The sequence below is a fragment of the Etheostoma cragini genome, chromosome 1, assembly GCF_013103735.1.
Source record: "Etheostoma cragini isolate CJK2018 chromosome 1, CSU_Ecrag_1.0, whole genome shotgun sequence".
NCBI lineage: Eukaryota > Metazoa > Chordata > Actinopteri > Perciformes > Percidae > Etheostoma > Etheostoma cragini.
This window is the reverse complement of record NC_048407.1, coordinates 17,156,783-17,176,782: the sequence shown is the minus strand read 5'-3', so window position 1 is coordinate 17,176,782 and position 20,000 is coordinate 17,156,783. Positions and strand designations below refer to the sequence as shown.

The window sequence follows — 20,000 nt, the reverse complement described above, 5'->3', positions numbered from 1 at the left end:
AGCGCATTCTTTGGTGGTGTCACAGTGATCCGTTCCTTTATTGCATAACAGCAACAACATAAATAAAACTTGTTTTAAGAATACACAAAGGAAAAAAACCTTGTCTCACAAAATGTCTTGAAAATTAGTTTACCGTTCTGCTCTCTAGTCATACACACACCGTCACCGGTCCCAGTTGAGGTCTACATATAGAGTTAACACCCCCCGATGTCGTCATCATCATCATCATCATCATCATCATCATCATCAATATCAAATCAACATGATTAACTGTAATTATGATCAGCATCATTCGAACATAGCTGTCAGCATGATTATGAATTACATGCACGTAAAGACGTATAAAAAACAGCAGTGTGATGGCTTCAACAGAAAGAAAACAGCCGCTGTAGCTTTGTCAGTATGAGAGTGTACAGCAACATCTCATGACCCCTACAATATGGTTCATATTCTCTCTGAGGCTCAGCCTGCAGTACTGGTTGACACGGGTTGTTTACATGTTTTTGTATTTGAAAACCCCATGTATTGTACATACACACTCACAGACACATGTTTTGCCACTAGTTCACGGCCAGGAAAGGTTTCTTGAACACTTTTGGAAGGTTACTAGAAACCGAAATTGTCACACAAGCATTAAGAGTTGAGCTCCCCTGATTTTACAGCTCACCTTCATTTGTCTTTCATTTGGACACACACTCACACACACACACAGAAAAAATCTTCAAGGTGAAGTGAAGGAGATTTTTCATATCTCAACCACATTTAATGCTAAATTCTTTTTACGCCTGTGAACTTGTCCTGTCAGAATATTTGTGGGCTTTTGCTCAAAAGCAAAAACTTAGAAACTGGAATTTGTAGTTTTTTAGAGGTCTGTGAGATACACTTGTGAGTGAGGGTACTGGTACATTTTTATACACAAATAATTATACACTTTATTAGGTGTATTGTAGATGCTTATCTAAATGAATCAGCAGTAAAGGATTTAGCAGGGAGAGGTTTGACATGGAGAGTAGAACCTAACGGACACACATCAGAGGATGTGACATCTTTTTGGGATGTTTCACATTACATTCAATGCATAACAGTACAGAACAGCTGAACTGTATTAATAACCCAAATAGTAAACACAATAATTGCAGGAAGCTTTTGTGTCTTTTCTTTTAAATACTGCTTTAAAGATGAGTTTTCCGTATTTTTAGGATCTTTCAATACATTTCGCTGTATTATGTATACTTTTTTATCCAACAATCAAGCATACTAAAAAGGCTAGTCTTTGTTGACAAATTTAGTGGTTTCTTCTTCCTGAATCTTGGTCATTGTTCTATTAGCTTTTTGGTTGTTTTAACTGTGTACTTTTTTAAATTCAGAATGAGACTGTTTAGCAGAGAGTGAAGGCTCTGTGATTAAAGCTTGTGTTCAGGTGTAAAACATTTCATGGGCATCTTAAAATATTCCGGTCTGGATCGAAGTGATGGGTTAAGTGACCAACTGAGACCAACTTAAAAATGTCCTTCATGAACCTGATGTCTGAAGTGGATTATTAAACACATCGTAATCTGATGCTTCATTGTTGGAAAGAAATGCAATAACAAAAACTAAGCTGTCTGAGAAGGAAGTAGAAATTACAAAAGCCAAATTTTACTTTTTTTTTTTAATGTAGCAAACTCTTGAAGACAGACAGCTCCTTTTATGGAAGTTATTTTAATCAGCAGCTCTTCATTTTATTAAAGGACAGGATGGTGAATTTCCCAAGACACATTCTGCTCAGCCTTGTTCTGCAGATTTAACTCGTGCCTGCACTTGTAGACAGAAACAAACAAACAAACACACGGGCAGTTTCTGCATTGCGTGTGTGTGTGTGTGTGTGTGTGTGTGTGTGTAAGAGAGAGATAGAGAGATGTGGGGGATTCATGTGCAGTGTGTCCATAAAGCCTGTGTGAACCAGCAAGGGGTCTCTGCCCCTCTCAATGCAACAGCTGATGGGAAATCATTATGTATCCTGGCAAATGGCCAGTTCATGGTTACCAGGGCAACCACACTGGCTCCATCCATCTTGGCAATGATGATGTTTGAGAAACGGCCTGCTTTCTAAACCCTCACTCTCAGTAATGGCTTCTTTGATTGGCACCATGCATAAATGAATAAGAATGGGTCAGGACTGTTATTTAGGAAGAATCTATAGCAGCTTCAGCACTCTCATATCTTTCTCTCTTATTATTGGTATGGAGTCACAAACACCACCCTTGTCTGGTTATTATGGAAGTCTTCACTTTGGATAGTAGGAAGAAGAGGTTGTTTATTCACTCATCTGCTAATTGAATTTTTTTGTTTTAAAGAAACACTTAATGAGACATGAAAAGGATGCAAACAAGTGATAGCATAGAAACAATAATATAATATCATTTGTTTGATTAAACAATTTTCTTATCCACGGAGGTTTCCATTTTGATATGTTCTATTCTGCACACACTAAATATATTTAATGTCTCTATGGGAAAGAATTCCTTATCTTTTGGTCATACTGAGGTTTCTTCCATTTCTTTCACCGTTTTTTGGGGCGAGTTTTTCCTTATTGAAGTACAGAGTGTGAGAAAAACTGAGATTTGTGAGGCTTTATAAATAAAATTAGCAGTTAGCTCTCGGAATCACAAATAATTCCACTTTATTCTAATAAAAACACTTATGATGTAATACAGCAGCTCTACACAATTTTTTTTTTTACCTACGACAACTTTTTTTGAGTGTTGCTATGAGGCTGTACTTTTGTTGTATGGGATTCTATCATATCAATTTATTTATTATATTTTGTCAACACAATTTCAATACAGTTTATGTAGAGATGAAACTATTAGAACCACTTTATTATAAAATACGGAATAAATAAACACAAACTTTTTTTCTTCTAATTTGATGTGACTGTCTGATTGCTTTTAAATATGCAGTTTGTTTCTATTCCCTGTGGTTTGGTTTTATTGTTGGCTTTCATTTATCCAATGACACATTGAGAGAAAAAGAAACACTCAGCCAAACCTAAACAACCATCTCCAAAATATGCTGTCTAACATCATAAGAGCTCAATTGGTACCAGAGATACAGTTGACCATTACATTCTTTTCACATTCAAAAATGGTTCCTGAGCCCATAAAATCATCTACTTCATGTCTTTAAACCAAAATGGGACTACAGGAATTAAATATTGAGTGGTAAGAACTAGCTCCTTTTTCTTACTTCCGTTAGTAATTAAGCCTCTCCTTATAGAAGGTGGTGAGCTATGAGATATACAAATACTCACTCACTGTTTTCACATCTTTCTGACAGTTAACCAATGGCGGGCTGTTCTCATGAACAATTCATACATATAGCTATTAAAGGTAATGCACTTTAATTTGTGTGCATCACATTGACTGCTGCTGTATAAGACCGTCCTGGTCAGCGTAGATGGGTCATAAAACACAGGCCTTGTCAAGCGGTGCCTAAACTTAGCTGTCGTTGCTTCATGACGGCCACCTTTTGTCTGCTAAACGTAACTGTAATAGCCACTGAAACACTACACACCTTACCGTGCTCTGTACCCGGCTCACAATAACCTTTTGTCCGTTAAACTTAACTGTCATGTGACCAGTCATCAACTTCTATCTTTGCAGGATATCATACACATTGTTGTGCATAACCTTTTGTATGATGTCATACAAACCCAATCAGGAGGAACGCGTTGTCAATGAATGCTGTATCGTCGGCCTGCTGTAGCTGGTGGGTTGAATTATGCATCTGAATATTTTTCTATAGAAAAACTGTGTAGGGAATAACAAATAAACCGTGTGAAGCTCTTAATTGGAAGGTCTGCAAGTAGCCTACTTTATTACACAAGAAAAAGTAAAGGGGAAAAAAGAAATACTAAACGATCAGTTTTGGTCAAAAAAGTCAACAGTAATGATTGACTCTACTGCCAATTAGTGAACTGTATAATTGCCTAAATGTACAGAGACAATACATGTTTGAAAAAGAGAATACAATTACTACAAACCTAATGGTGCTCCCTATTTATCATGAAGGAACAAATCCCTTGTTTCCATGGTTTACAACATACGTTTTCACCAAATGTAATTGAAAATATTTAACGAATAGAAAAACAGACCTGAACTTTTGTCATCTTTTCTCTAATCACTATCAAGGTAAGGTTAAAAAATAAAGCAGAGCAGAGAAGCGCACACATCTTTTTTTTCCCAGAAGCTCCTCTTACTTCTCAACTACCTTAATTGACTCCTCTCAAAGTTAAGGATTGCCTCAAAATCAAGCTCCTTCCAATTTACTGAACTCCTTACTCAAGACCATAAACGCAGCTCATTCTCTCAGTCAGTTCTCCAAATCTCTGGGGTTAGAACACAGAACAAGACAGAGTTGCCATCACTTCCTAAAGGGTGATCAATCTCATGATAATTTATCAGACAATCCTTAGTAATACCCCAAGATACCTTAACCTATTAAGAGAGAATTTGGAGGTGCTTATTTTCATCCTCATGACACATTGACAAATGACTATTGACCACATAAGCCCCACTGCACATCAAAGGTAGGTAACGATCAAAAGATCATCTGCAAATATTCAAATACCTGTAATGTCACCAAAGTCTCTGGACACATAAAATATCTTTGATTTAAACTGAAATTTAATAATCCTGAGTCACGTTTTCACATTTTACACATATTACAAAAGAAACTGTTACTCCAAACAGGCTGCATTGTTGCATGATCCAAATTTTCTTCAAAACTTTCCATTTTCAGCGTGTAGCTTACTAGCTCAAAGTTTGTTGTTATGTCCTGAAGACGGAGTTAGAGAACGGCAACACAGAGAGCGGGAGCAGAGGGCCAACGCCTGATGTCAGGTCTTCTCCTGCTACACATACTTTGGAGGGGAAGTGACAAAAACAAGAAGAACAAAGAAAAAGTGCTTATTTTGCAAAAATTGGCCTAGATTGTAAAGATAGTGTAACAATGCTAACACACACAGCCCACCACACCGGCCGCAGATTGTCTCTGGCAGTCGCAACAGAGCTGGATAGCAACATAATTGCACCCAGTGGCACTTAGGGAATCATAGGCTTTATTTTGGTGCTATCTAAGCATGACTGTTGATTTGAAGGCAACTGCAAACATATAAAAAGCATCCATCCATCCATCCATCAGATATGGAGATATCTCCACCTAGTCCTAGGTCTTCCCTGAGTCCTCCTCCCAGCTGGTCGTGCCTGGAACACCTCCCTAGGGAGGCCCCCAGGAGGGATCCTTCCTAGATGCCCGAACCACCTCCGCTGTCTCCTTCAACGCAAAGCGGTGCGGTATAGTGAATGCAATACCACCTCCGCTGCGCCGTTTCTCAGGCCAATCTCCCGCTCCAGTGTCTTCTCACTCGCAAACAAGACCCCAAGGTACTTAAACTCCTTCACTTGGGGTACATGAAAATCAAAGAGTTCACAATAACAAATCAAGTGGAAAAATATTTTAATAAAACAAATCAGGAACACAGAAACATGTATTATACACTTATCCACTTAATGTGTAATTTAAAACGTTTTCCACTATTTTATAATTTTTTATATCATTAAATCTCAGTAAATAGTCCAAAACACAGAATGTATAAGGCTTTAATGTATTTTCTCCACAATGAAACCCACCACATGTGTTTTATATCCAATCCCTACTTCATTTTTTAAAACATGTCATGGCTGTTTTAAAGAGGAGCTTTTAAACATGAAGTGCTCTCTTCAGATTCAGGGTGTCTTCCCTGCTGCCTTTAAAACGGTGGTGGTGAAGCCCCTTCTGAAGAAGAACTCTTTAGATTGTAATGTTTTTAATAACTACAGACCATCCAACTTAACACTTTTAAGTAAAATTTTAGAAAAACGTTTTTTTTTTATTTAACTCAATGATTTTTCAAAATTTGAATTTCCTTGAGAAGCACTGGTTGGCTTTAGGGTAAATCACAGTACAGAGACCAATTTTAAATGACCTCAGGTCTAACTTTGATTCACTAAAACTCTGTGTTGGTGCTGCTGGATCTAAGTGCAGCCTTTGATACAGTAGACCACACTATTCGTTTGAACAAACTCAAACAACTGGTAAGCCCTTCTGTTATTGTGCACAACTGGTTCACTTCCTATCTCACAGACAGAACATTTATGGTAACTATGGAAACATGCTCCTCAAAAATCCATGAAATGGCATGCGGTGTGCCCCAAGGGGTCAGTTTTGCTCCCTCTTGCCAGTGTCATCAGGAAGGAGCTGTAAAGCATCAGCTGTGAAGCACTTTGTGCTACATTTGTGTGTATGAAAAGCACTCTATAAATTAATTTTGATTGATTGACTGAATAGTTTGTGGGTGATGATGGAGTTGTATGGCACTGAGGCATAATCACAGTATTTGTTAATTGATTGATACATTTATTATGGGTTTGAATTTTTTGGTGAGTTTGTTGATAATTAAAAAGGTTATGCAATATCCTTTAACCTCTTGAAAACCGCTTGAAAATATATGATTTTCTCGCCTAAATTTTTACCATTAAAAAAGTGCTGCAATTTCCACATGCTTTGGCCCTCTGGGATGACCCTGAGTTCATTGGGAAGTTAACACTCTCAACTTGTTGTTTGTAGTGGCAGTGTGACACTAGGCCTTACTGACACAGAGCTACAGAGGTAAGATCACAGAATTTCTGTTTTCGTCATCTGATCTGATGATCAAGTAAATCATCTGAAAAATTAATAAAAAGCACTACTGTAAGCATATTACATGGGCTACATACTAAAATAGTACCCTGGCCACATGTCTCAACTTAGAACAGAAAAAATCCAGAAAAAATGACTTATAAAATGGATTTTATATAAATGTATTTCTAAAGATATGGCTGTGCGTTTGTCTTATTTCTTATTTCTAAAAAAGCCAAAAAAGTGCTAAATACAAAACTTCTGAAATACAAAAACACATCCACATCACTCACAGATATGTCTGAAAGAAGAACATACATAGATTTATAGAAATAAGTAATCATAATTTCATGAAATGGTGAAATGCCTTCAGAAGGCCATATTTTTGCTTTCAGACAGCTGAAAGGGATCACAGGAATAGTTTTTTCTTGCCATGTCTGGTACCATTCAACTCGTCTTCTTACTGGCTACACAGGGATGCCAGTTTTATGTCTATCTTATCTTCTAATTCGTGGGCTCCACTGTCCATCTTTCCCACGTGGGCCCAATGGGGACTGTGCGATATCATTGGCTTAGCTTGAGGGTATCTCTTGATAGGCTGATGCTATTGGCTGGGGACAAGGTCCATTGCAATCTGCAGAAGCCACAGATTGTAATGGTGTGTCGACCTTCTTTTTGGCCCGCACAGGGAAAAAGTTACAAGCTATAAAAACCGAGAAATTATGCAATTATATCTAGATTTCTGAACGTCGAAACTTGGCCAGAAACTACAATTGTGAGGGGACCAGCTAATTATGGATTACAAGGCTTGGATATTCTAATTCCTTGGAGTGTTTGCGATTTAGGAAATCAACATTTATGAATATCTTTCACCGCTGTGGATAAAGACACGAGGACAAAGGTAGGGATGCACGCTCGATTTAGACAGAAACGGTGCAGTGTTTTTTAACTTCATAACGTGATTATAACCGCTGTAAGTCACCTTATCCTTTGTGCGGGGCCTGATGGAATCACAAGACTTTAAGCTTTCTAATGATGTGCTGCATGACCGTGTTGGTGACGATTTAATGCTTGCATTTCATAAAAAACAATTTATGAAAACACGTTGTGGAAAAACAGGTACCGTTTGGGGAACCGTGCTCCATGTTTCTAATTGTGCGTGCGTGTGTGCGTGCATGGGAGCGCAAGCTGTAAACATGTAGCCTTTAAAGTGCTAACCCATGTGAAGTGATTCCTTCGGAGTGAACACAGTGAATCTAACTTCTGTAGGTGGGAAAGAAATGCGTGAAAGTTCTGCTAGTTCAGTTCTGTTTAGTTCCGGTGTTGAGACGGCATTTAGAGGGCATAGGGACTACACCGAAAAGAAATGAAACTAAATATGTAGGCTATCAATTTAGTGATTAAATAAGGTAGTGTCTCCAAGCATGTGTGTGTGTGTGTGTGTGTGTGTGTGTGTGTGTGTTTGTGTGTGTGTGTGTGTGTGTGTGTGTGTGTGTGTATGTATATGTGTGTGTGTGTGTGTATATGAAATGAGAAATACATGCAGAGTTTCCTGTGTGGTGGATCCGGTTGGATGAGGAGTAAATCACACTTTTAAGAAGCAGGGAACCCATTAGAATAGCTTTTAAAAGCCCAATCAACTGTGAAAAGATGTGGCATTGCACTTACGCACATTAGTCTGAAAAAAGCTCAATGCTTTCCCTTTTCTATAACCACCTCAAACTACAGGATTGTGTTGTTCATTTGTTCCCAGCTAAAGGGAAAAGAAACTGAAAGAGTGAGCCTGTGACTACATGATGAGCAGTTGACAAATCTGACGGCAGATGGGCACAGAATTGCCAAAAGAGCAACAGCTCCCACCTGATCTGTGTATTACTCATCCCATCATGTATTTCAATCGGGAGATACATGTTTGCAGATATGCAAATGAGGTTTGTTGTACAGCTCAATAAAATTTACAAAGTCTTTGGCGATTAGATTCCATTGCTATGCGAATATGTTGTATAACTATGTTGTATAACTATATAGGGGTGTAGAAGCATCAGACCCCTGAAATCTAGACACCGGTGGTGGCGATGAAGGAGCCTGAAGACCAGACCAAAGGAGGCTTTGGACCGGTCAGCTGGAGTAGATTACTGGAGGTGGAAGGGGAGGTGGAGGGTTGCACTCTTTGCCTGCAATGACAGCTGAATAACAAAGAGAAAAACAATTTTTTCAAAGCAGGGTTATGAATCTGTCATTGGCCTCTTGCAATTTGTGTACGATTCTGATTGGTTAAGCAGAAAGGTGAATGCCTGTACCAGCTAATTCCATTTAGGAAGAGAGCAAAAGATTTATGAGTGCACCGATTAAAAGTTAGCTATATTTAAAACAGAAGAGACTAGTTGCATATATGCATAACAGCAAAAAACTACATTCATGAGGATAACGGCTGAATTGATTTAGGAGTGCACCGATTAAAAGTTAGCTCCCCCTGAAAGAATTTATGCTGAGCTACACAAGATGATTTTTCCAGTCAGTGTATTTACCAGAAAAACCACAGAAGAAAGGCATCCCATAGTGACAGTCGGTTTAGGTGTATTAGAGGACAAGCTACTGGAAGACTTTAAAGAGTTAACTACTGTGTGTTCTTTGTGCCTGTGAACAGTATAGGACAATTTGGGTTTATTACAACTTTAGTATTATTGTCATTTGTATCTAAATGTTGTATATCCAAGGTGGGAGTTGCCAGTATCCATATCCAAGTGCCAAGTACCCCACTAACAAAATCCCTCCTTCATCATTATTACAAAAGATTTAAAACCTGGATCATCATTTGACTGCTCATTTTTCTTGCATCATCATACTAATTTCCCAGATCTTAGCAATTATCTTGGTGATTAAAAGGTTATCCTTATAGGCCATTTATCCTTATTGTTTCCACATTGCTGTGAGTATCAATCACCTATTACAGCATCTGTTTTCTGCTCCTCTCTGTCAGGTGCTGCTCTCTGGACTGATTGGAGTGGTGTCATGGAAGAGGCCGCTTTCTCTTGTGGTGAGTGTTCTCTGAACGCCCACACTCAGCTGCTAATCCTTCAACTCTAAACAAAGAAATAATACCCAAGAGAGGGAAATGTGCCATTGTACAAGACACCTACTTAATACTGAAACAGATGCTGTGTTTCTTCCTATTAGGATCACCACATGTGGATTAGTACAGACATTAGAATACAAATCATGACAAAGCATAAGACATCATTAACTGCTGACCTGAGATGATGTAGCTGTGGGATACAACAGAAAATTTCAGTTACATCTACCTATAGACCTTAGGCTGTCATCTTAACTTACTGACACAATGTGACAGGGTGCTGAAAAGTATAAACCTTGCTGCTGGTCACACTTGTGGTTTGGCAGGCTCATAAACTGTGACTCCCCGTGAACGTAGTTTCCACTTTGGGGCATGTTCAGGTCGTGTTAAAATCCCTAGATCACAGCTCCAGTGTATGTTTTCACAGCCGCTGGACTGGAAACTAAAGGACTTAAGTAAGTTAGAAGTCTCCGCTGTTTTTTACTTTTCTTGTCTCTGCTTGCCCAGAATCATTGAACTGTGTTACTAATTTAGAAAAGGATAACTTACCAGGAATTTATCACTGCTTGCATTTGACTAGTGTAAGACCAACCTTTTAATAGCATCTCTCCAGTGATCACATCATTTATCACATGCATGCTCTTGGCAAGAATAACCAATGAGAGACAAGGATTTACCCTACTGCCATGTAAAGTTCATGTTATTGTTTATTAATAATTGTGTTAAATCCTTATAAGTATTCATTGGCAAATAACATAGAATTGACCAGAATCCAATAAACCAATTGTAATTTGATTACAATAATAATGTTTGAACATGTACATTATGAATCTCTGTCCGGTTCCAATTTAAAAAAAAATGTTGCTGCTGTGATTTAGACAATGATGCTGCATGGGAAGTGACTGCTCTTGTTGTTTAAACCCCTGCTAAAAAAAGAAACCAGGGAAAAAAGCTGTGACATCCTGTCAAATGTTCAAATCAAATGCCAATAATGAGCTTTTCTGAATCATAATGCTTCAGCTAATTTATTACTCCTCTGACATGTCTCAGAAGCTCTGAAGTTGTTAGTGGTAGGAGTAAAAGTGAAGGATGTTTACTTTTCATAAATATGGCCCTTGATCCGCTGTTGCTTTAGTTTAAATTTTTAGTTAATTCATTTAATTTTATACTCTTTGTTGATCCCCTTTGGGTAAATTACAATTGAGTGGTGAAATGTTTCTTTTTTTCCAAACACTTTCAGGGAGTCATTTTTCTGCCATAATGGAGCCATAAAACCTTCAATTGACTGTCATGTGGGGCGTGTTGTAGCCCACATTCCTCTTACCTGCATGTGTGACGCATAACAAAAGTCAATTTTTTCAATCCTTTAAACTACAAAAAGACATACATGTGCATTAAGTGTGACCAAAGATTTTCTCTATCTGACTACATACCTTTCAGTCTTACTCTTCTTAATGATTAGGACTGGAGTGCAACACAAACAAGCTTGATTCTATTTCATGCTCTCTTAATGCCGTAAATAATCTCATCTCATTTCTGCTGCTTCACCACATCACAGTTGCAGCCGTCCCTGCATATCACTTGTCTTGTTGCTCCCTTTATTTCTATCACCTTGCATCCCTGCTATACATATCTGCATTGTCTCCTTTCACATTTCTATTCCCCTTTCTCCTTCCTGTCCTTGCCTCTGTGTAATGTCACACCAGGGAAAGTGATTCAGTCATCTTCTGCTCTTGTGGTTCAAAGGAAATATACCATCATTGCAGGTGTGATTTTTAGTTTTTTTAAAGCATGACTAATTTACCAAAATAGTCTCTGCTTGCTAGAACACAGAGATGTCACTCTGAGGCCAAATCTTTCTGTCTGTAGAGGGGTCTTAAAGATAGTATCTGGTGTGGTTTCTGTGACTGTTGCATGTGATTTTCTGTCCTGACAGTCAAGCTTGTCAATTTCTGGCCTCGACCCAGTGCTGACTGGCAGGTGACTAATACACCGGCTAAACGCTTTCAGGCCTGGCAACGCTACACCATCCCATCTGCCAACTGTGGGTGGATACTCTCTGCGTCGTGATTTGTAATAAATTGAGTTTCTCCAAACTGTTTAAGTATCTGTGTAAAAAACTCGGTTTTCTTTGCTGACTTATTTAAGATTGATGTTAGAACAAGGTCCAGGGGATAATCATTAGATCTGGGCAGTTTACTCTTTATATTACATTACATGTCATTTGGCTGACATCTTCATCCAAAGCGACTTACAGTTGCTACATGTCAGAGGTTGCACGCCTCTGGAGCAACTAGTTAAATGTCTTGCTCAGGGACAGATTGGTTGATCAGTGGGACTCAAACCCAGGTCTCCCACACCAACGGTATGTCACATCCACTGTGCCATCACCACCCCACTCTGCTAATAAATTTAGGACCGAAAGGATCTGTTAATTACTCAAGTGATCAAATTGTAGAGAATTAATCATGCAACTGTTTTAATAACGTATTGTATAAGTACTTTATCAAGCAAAAAAGGCACATATTTGTTTATGTTCTTTTACTTCCTGGCACAGAGTTAGATGACAATTTTGATGCCAGTCATACATCCACAGCCAGTTAGCTTATTCTAGTACAAACACTGGAATCCGGGGTAAACAGCTGGCCTTACTCTGTCCAAAGGCAAAAACAAACAAGTTCGTTAGTGTAATTGAAAAAATGTTCCAAATAAGGTCGCCACCGGTCCCTTAAAATACAGAATACTACAGTGTTTCAAAATAAAATAGTGCGTCCTTTTCCTGTAGAAGCCACACATCCGTATGAAATCAACATTGTTTAAAAAAAAATATCTTTGGCGTCCTTAATTTTTCCGCATGAAAGGTGGCCACCCTAGTGCCGGAGTATTTCTTGGCCCGGTTTAGTAACTTCCTGGAGTTACCAATAGTTGCCTGGAAACCTTGTAGTGATGACAAGACTCCAGTCTTGGGCTAAGCTAACCTGCTGCCACGCTGTATCTATATAAAAGACAGGTATAAGAGTGGGATTTATTTTTGTATATATATATATATATATATATTATATATATATTATATATTATAGACTGAAGAAAAACAAAAGCAAACAGTCATTAGTTTCAATCCTAAAACAATTAATATGAAATATTTAAATATATTATTGATTTCTTCAAATTACAGCGATCTGTCAGCATTTTGAGATTGAACTGTTTGCAGCTTTCTGAGACGTTTGCAGGCAGAAGTGTTAACAGAAGTAAAAGTAGAAAAGGCGAGACAAACTCTGGTTCTGACACATTGCAGTCAAGTCATTGTATGTCATGTATGGATGTTTTTATGACATGAAGAAACAAGGGCACTGTTTTGGGGAGAAAAGATTTATTGAATTTGACATTATGTCTACCGACAAACCTTTCTTGTAAACTCAACATCAAGATATATTGGTATATTGTGCTTATTGGAATGAACACACTGTGTCCATGTTTGAATGAAATCCTCCTCTTCCACCTTATCTGAAACAGCTTATAAACATTGTAGTTTGTACTATCCAGTCAAGTCTGCTGCATTAATGCTGTGGCAGATTTACTCCGTATCACTTGAGAGAGGAGAAAGACAAGACTACCTGCAGTCTTCTGCTGTTTTTGACTGTGATGGATTATGTGTTTAGCAAGAGACAGAAAGACAGAGAGAGAGTTGGAGGGCATTAAGTCCTTGTTTGCCCTGTTGGAAAACAAGACAGAGATAGTCTGCAGTGGGGAGTATTTGTCTCAGGAAACATCAACTGTTCCTTTTTGCTGTTATTAGTTTATAATGTAAGTATGTACAGTACACACAACACGTCTTTACATGCTTCTATACTGTATATATTTAAATGTACAGGTTATTTTAAAGGCAACCTATTATGCTATTTAATAAACTTTTTCTCACTCTGCCCATGGCTGCTGCACCCATTCACTGTCTTTCTGACACACTCTGCTGGAGCGCCGGTCCCTTTAAGCCCCCCCCCCAAAAAAAACATCCACTCTGCTTTGATTGGTCAGCATTTCTGGATGCCAGCTTCTATGCTTTGCTCCCTCTGTCTCCCTACCATTGAGTATAACACCTGCCGAAAATCACAGAAATTAACATCTGCAATCAAGCCTACCCTTGACTTTAGTACTTGACCATGTGTAGCGGTGTAGGTAATGTAAACACTGCAGTAACATGCCTGGAGCAGAGCAGACCATAACAATATCCGGCCCGCTATGACGTCAGTTCCAGCAAAGAAACTGTTGGAAACAAAGTGTTCAGAACGATCTGAAATCTAAGGTTTTTTGCTCACAAGGATTTTTGTTTTTACACGGTTACCTTATTATTTGAAGCTTTGGCCATGTTTACTATGAACATCAAACATTGTAACATTGTATTTATGAAAGTAACTAAGTAAAAGAATAATGGTTTCTTTTAATATACAATTCCAACACACTTTCCAACAGCACTTTGTTGTACCAGAACATCTTCCTGACTTGCGCTCCTTCTGTACAGTGCCAAGAGTTACATGCGAAGATCAATACCCCTCTCTGTGGTAAAGCTTTTGTGCGTAACTGTTTGATATTAACGAACGTCTGTTACATTCAAGCCATTGCCAAATTAGTTGATGCAAAGCTAATTAGGACTATCAGCTTCACACAACTCTCTCTGTATTTCTCAGTATGGCTGTGTTCAGAAGATCGTGTCGTCCAGCGACTTTTACACGAGTCCATCATGTTTTTTTAATTCTCCGTGTCCTACTTGGCTACTTACAACTGTGTGGAGGAGGGGTGTGGGCACTCGCTTGATTATGGAAAGCCTGTGTGTGTCAGCCAATTAGCTTAACTTAGCATTAAGACTGGAAGCAGGGTAAACAGCTAGCCAGGATCTGTCCGCAGTTCAAAAATACAAAATTTACTAGTAATATTTGTTTATCATGTTTGATAAAACCATTGACAAATGTAAAAGCAAGTTGTCGTTTTTAGTTACATGTAACTATTTCCTGGTGAGTTTCTGCTGGTTGCTTGGCAACCTCACGGGGATCACAACACTTCCTCATTCCGTTTTTTTAACAAATCCCTGTACGATAATCAGTTTAATTTATATTGAGCAACAGTATTGTTAACTGTGATTTAGGACACTTGAATTGTCAATTTCCCAACTGTAATGTTTGCATCTTTGAAATTGAAATTGAAAGTACATTTTACAATCAAATGAAATGGGGTAAATGAGAGTAAATGCAGTGTACTATAGAAAAATAGTGATTTTGATCACAACCTATTGTTGCTGTGGTTCTAGTAATGCACATAAGGCTGTTAATGATCTTCTCTAAAATTGAAAAATTCCTTCCCCTTGTTTAGTCTGTCTGTATCTGTGTGTCTGTTTCATTGATAAAAAGTATAGCAATGTTTTCTATGGATGTGATGGCCACAACCATGGCCCCACAACCGGTTTTAAGAGCGGTAACCTCATGCACTTATATTTTCCTCATTTTATGCTTTTTTTTTTTTTACTTAGGACCAGTTTATATAAGTTTTTCATACACATTCTACATTTGTTGCAAACATTTATTTAGTTACAAATAACTCACAGGACACTTGATTTATTTCACATACTGTAGTGTACATCCTACTTTATATAGTTGATCATACAGAAGTATCTTTTTGGGAGTGTGCATAGTTAGTTACTTTTGGATTGTCATTCTGTTTGTATAACTATTTGTTTTTGAGATTACCAGTGTTGGATTCCCAGGAAATCTGCTGACTTAAAGGTGTGCGTGCTTGGACCAGGAGCGGCTTTGTATGGGGGGTGGCCTAATTGGACACTACCACTGCTTGTTATGTACAGGGGAGTGTAGCTTTAGTCTCTCCTTAGATATTTTGGGGTTTACAGTTATATTATATTGAGGATTTTTGTTGAGTTAAGGTTAATTAAAAGTACATTACTTTTGGAAAAAGTTCGTAGTTAGGTTTTGCTGTTATTTGTAGTTTATGTAGCAGTGTTATTGTTACACAGTCTCCCGCTGTGTGTCAAAATCGGTCTGATCAGCCAATATATAAGTCCCCTTTGTTTCTTTTGTAGTAGGTCAGTTGTATTTTTTGAGTCTCAAATGTCCAGAGCATTAGTTACTGTCTGTTTATTTGACCACTTTTACTGGCCCAAAACTTTATCTTCATTTTGTTAATTTAGTTAAATAATAATATTGGGGAAATAAAATCCCTTAGTCTTGAACTTCCCTTGTGACTCCTCTTGCTTAACTGTTTGGTCCCTCGCACTGGACTCACCTCTTATCTCTCATGACTGAATTGTAGTGTGGAGAGATTTAAATAATGGAGAGGCGTGGCAGTTTCGAGGTGAAACGGTCACTGCACTTGTGAGGTGTCAGCGAGAGAGACTAACATGAGCCGCTACTTCACATTCATGTTTTCCGCAGGGATGTGAGTACAAGTTGTCCCAGGGCTGTGCAGCTGCACCATGGTCTGACACAGTCACAGTGCTTCTCTGCACTACTGACTGTTTGCATGAGCTGCTGAGCTTATTCGATACAGAGCAGTGATTTTGATCAAGCTATTTCAGTAACCAGAATAACAACTGATATATTCCTGTTTGTTGAACATAGAGAAATTAATGATCAAAGATGCTGTTCCTTCTGTCTTATGTGGTTTACTCATCATTTTGAAAAACATGTTCAGTCAGACTAGCACACAAGGCTGTGAGACAGTCTGTTGGCCGATCTACCGCTTTGTTCCAGACTGAAATACCTCAGCAGCTATTGAATGGTTTGCCATGGCATTTGGTACAGACCTCTGTTGCGCCTAGATCAATCCTACTGGTTTTTCCTCCGGTGTCTTGTCATTGTGAACATGTTAGCAATTACAGTTACCTTGACAGCCTTGACAAGCAAATAGATGTCATGTAGATGTTTTTCAAAAAATTCTGTGAACAATCTAATAATCCTTGAATTTGAATAAAGTCTCAGTCTTCATTAGACTTAGACTGACTTTGACTTTGGTTGGCATAATCAGAACACAACGTTTGCTAACATTTCTTATTCACAGTATTGTCCTAATCACGTTTCTGTAATTTTGGTATATTACAGACTATGTATCAGTCTCTGAAGGCCAACCCACCACCTGGTGAGAGCTTGTCGAACAAGCAGAGGATATATTGTTTTTAGTATGTTCTCTTTAACCCTCTAAACTCATTTCATTTTGCTTTGCATTGATGTCAGAAAATGAATTCAAGTTCACGGCTGTTTTTGTTTACTACTTTAATGCATTAATCAGCTGAGGTACAAAGGTTTATCTTGATGTCAGTGAGTGCACGACCTACACCATACGCCCCCAGAATATTAAAGCTGCATCTTTGCTGGGGAAATCTCTTCTCAGCGCTAGCCTGTTTGCTCATTGTTCTTTCTCTTGCTCATTTGTTTCGGAAATGAGACAATGTTGTACGTTCACAAGAGTCTATAAAGCTAAGCATTTTTTCAGCAGCCATAACACTGTGAACTCTTTGAGAACACTTTTGGACTGAGTGATGCTGGCGAAAACAAGTCCAGTATCCAGGGAGGGCCAATGTTTCACCTTAGTGTGGTGTGACAGCGTGGACCCAGACCTGATCCGAGGGATCTGCTCATCTCTCTGCTTTCTGCTTCTACAAGCCTGGGGTACTAAACATGCACATGCTGTACATACATGCCCAGCTACCAATGACGACATTGATTTTTTTTTTAAGTTTTAAGAAGAGTTTACATTACAGTTACAAACAGTTGGGGGATATTTTACAGTGTAAGCTGCTTTAAATATATTTTATACTCTCTTTATGTACTGTGGGTTCAACTACTATTACGCAAATCAATCAAACAGTGTTGCAATGGTGTTTAAATCTTTATTAACATAAGCACAATTATACAGATTTAATCACTAAAAAGACAGTAAGTAACACAAATCTGCTGCCGGTCTAACAACTATAAACAAATGTTTGTTCAAACATGGGATTTTAAAGAATATATTTCCTCTAAGCATAATGGAATTATCTAGCTTGGAAATGTGTTGCCACTCTAACACTGCTGCAGCGTTTGTCAGGCAGCAGCTCATATAGTCACCAAGGCAACCCTGAGGCAAAGAGTCATGCACACAGGCAAACAGTTTTGCTTCAAGTATGAGGCATCCCAAAATAGTGCCTGGATCTTACAGTAGAACTCACAGCTTGAGAAAGAAATGTGGGGAGATATACAGTATGATGGAGTGATCTGACCTTTAATGACATCAAAGATGATTTTTTTGACTGGTTTCTTTAGCAAACACAAATGGTGGAACATAACTATGTAAATTTACTCAAGTACTGTACTTAAATACAAATTTGTGCTACATTATGTGAAGTTAGAGATTAATTTCCTGTGTTCCAGACACCCATTTGTACAAAGTCACTTTAAAAAAAAACCTTTTTGAACTTTAGGTTCAGCTTTGTTGAATACATACAGGGTATGCACAACTCAGTTGATCGGCAATAAAACATATGCACTACCAACTTCATGGTGCTTTATACTGTAAATACAGTATAGGATAGGGAAGTTCTGATTGGTTTGAGTGTTTCTTTGAAAAATGCCATACAAATAGCAAATAGCTTGCATGAAATATTTACACACACACAAAGACGCACACACACATGCTCCCCACATTCCGAAATATCTAGCTAATGATGCACAGAAATCAGTGGCAGCACATACACATGAAAACCGTAGAATTTCCGTTACGATCACATAACCACAGTAGGGCCAACAGGACATTGGTGAAAGGGTTTATGAGATGATCTCTGTGCCAGCCTGTGACCCTGAAAAGCCATAAAAATTACTGCAGCTGATGAAAGAGGGAGAAGGAGGGCGAGCTCGCTGACTGATTGGGATGAGGAAACATATCTCTACATTGGAAGAATAAAGATTTATGGCCAGATACCACGACAACAAAATAATCAAAACAGTTTGTGAGTGCCATATTTAATCATTCAATTACTAAAATGATTGAAAGGATGCACATCAGGCCAGTGAAGGGAAAAACAGAGGGTCTGTCCAACCCAGTTTTGCCCTCCAGTAGTTGAGCATTTTTCATCATTTTATACAGATCTAAATGGACAAATTAATCCCGTAATTAGGAGTGAAAGTAGCCCAATAGCAGCCTCTGTTCCCGTGTGTGTGTGTGTGTGTGTGTGTGTGTGTGTGTGTACTCGTGTGTGTACACGTGTGTGTACGTGTGTGTGTGTGTGTGTGTGTTTTCTGAGCTATAAGTGGTATAACGTGTTGCTTTGGGCGCCTGGATTTTGGCCCCAGGCAGACAATTTTGGACTCCTCCTTAATCCTAAATTATTTTAATACCCTTCTCCCTTACCGTTGGCTATATTCATAAAAGCACACAGTCAATTTAATCTTTTGTGACTTGAAGAAATCTAATTTAAACAAAATTAAAACTTGTGGATGTGGTGCTTGGTGTAAACCAATATGAATTACAAGCAAGGTATGAGATGTTAGGAAGTATTTAAAAATGCTTTTGCTTGAATTTTGGGAACATAAACAAGCGATGTTCTGTGGTATACACCCACCACTGTCATGCCCTGTGAGGCTTGTACATATTTAATTCATGAATAGCATGTAAGAAACAGAAGCACAATGATGAACTGCAAATGCTAGTCTTCAGCCGTTTGGTTGTCCTTTATCATAGTGATCCCAAAGCAATTTATTTGTAGCTGCGATGTTTGTAGTATGCTATAAATTCAAATGCTATGGTGGGTGGTGGTATGAATGCAAGGCTGTGCACATGTGTGAACATTTGCACAGCCTTGCAATATAATTACAGCAGTAATTATATTTTTTGCACATGTAGAAGTGTGAATATCATTTTTTTTTCTATAAATACAAAAAGCTCAAGTACCCATGGAGACATTTTTCATCCTAAAACATTAGTTAATTAGCTCAAAGATAATGCTAATGCATGCTGCTTTTAAGAGGCTGCTTTTGTCTGCATCTGTCTAAAACAACCGTTTCAAAAAGGACTACAAATGTGGAGTGTTACATATGCCACTGTGTAAACTGCATGTATATTTTTAGATACTTAACTCTAAAGCACAAACATTCATGACCTGGCCAGTATCTGCAGCACTGCATAAGGTGTGTGAGGACACCCATTAAAACTGAGTGATGTAAAAATGTGTCCTGAAATCATTGCTGTAGTTAAC

General features: G+C 38.3%; 1 protein-coding gene across 2 annotated transcripts in view; it reads left to right on the top strand.

Annotated features, from left to right (window-relative positions):
- fam189a1 (family with sequence similarity 189 member A1) overlaps window positions 1-20,000 on the top strand; it is a 77,206-nt gene that overhangs the window by 23,266 nt on the left and 33,940 nt on the right. For both annotated transcript variants that reach the window (XM_034875529.1, XM_034875537.1), the window contains one exon: window positions 9,680-9,736. In XM_034875529.1, the coding sequence (XP_034731420.1) occupies window positions 9,680-9,736 (57 nt within the window). The remainder of the gene's footprint in view (window positions 1-9,679; window positions 9,737-20,000) is intronic.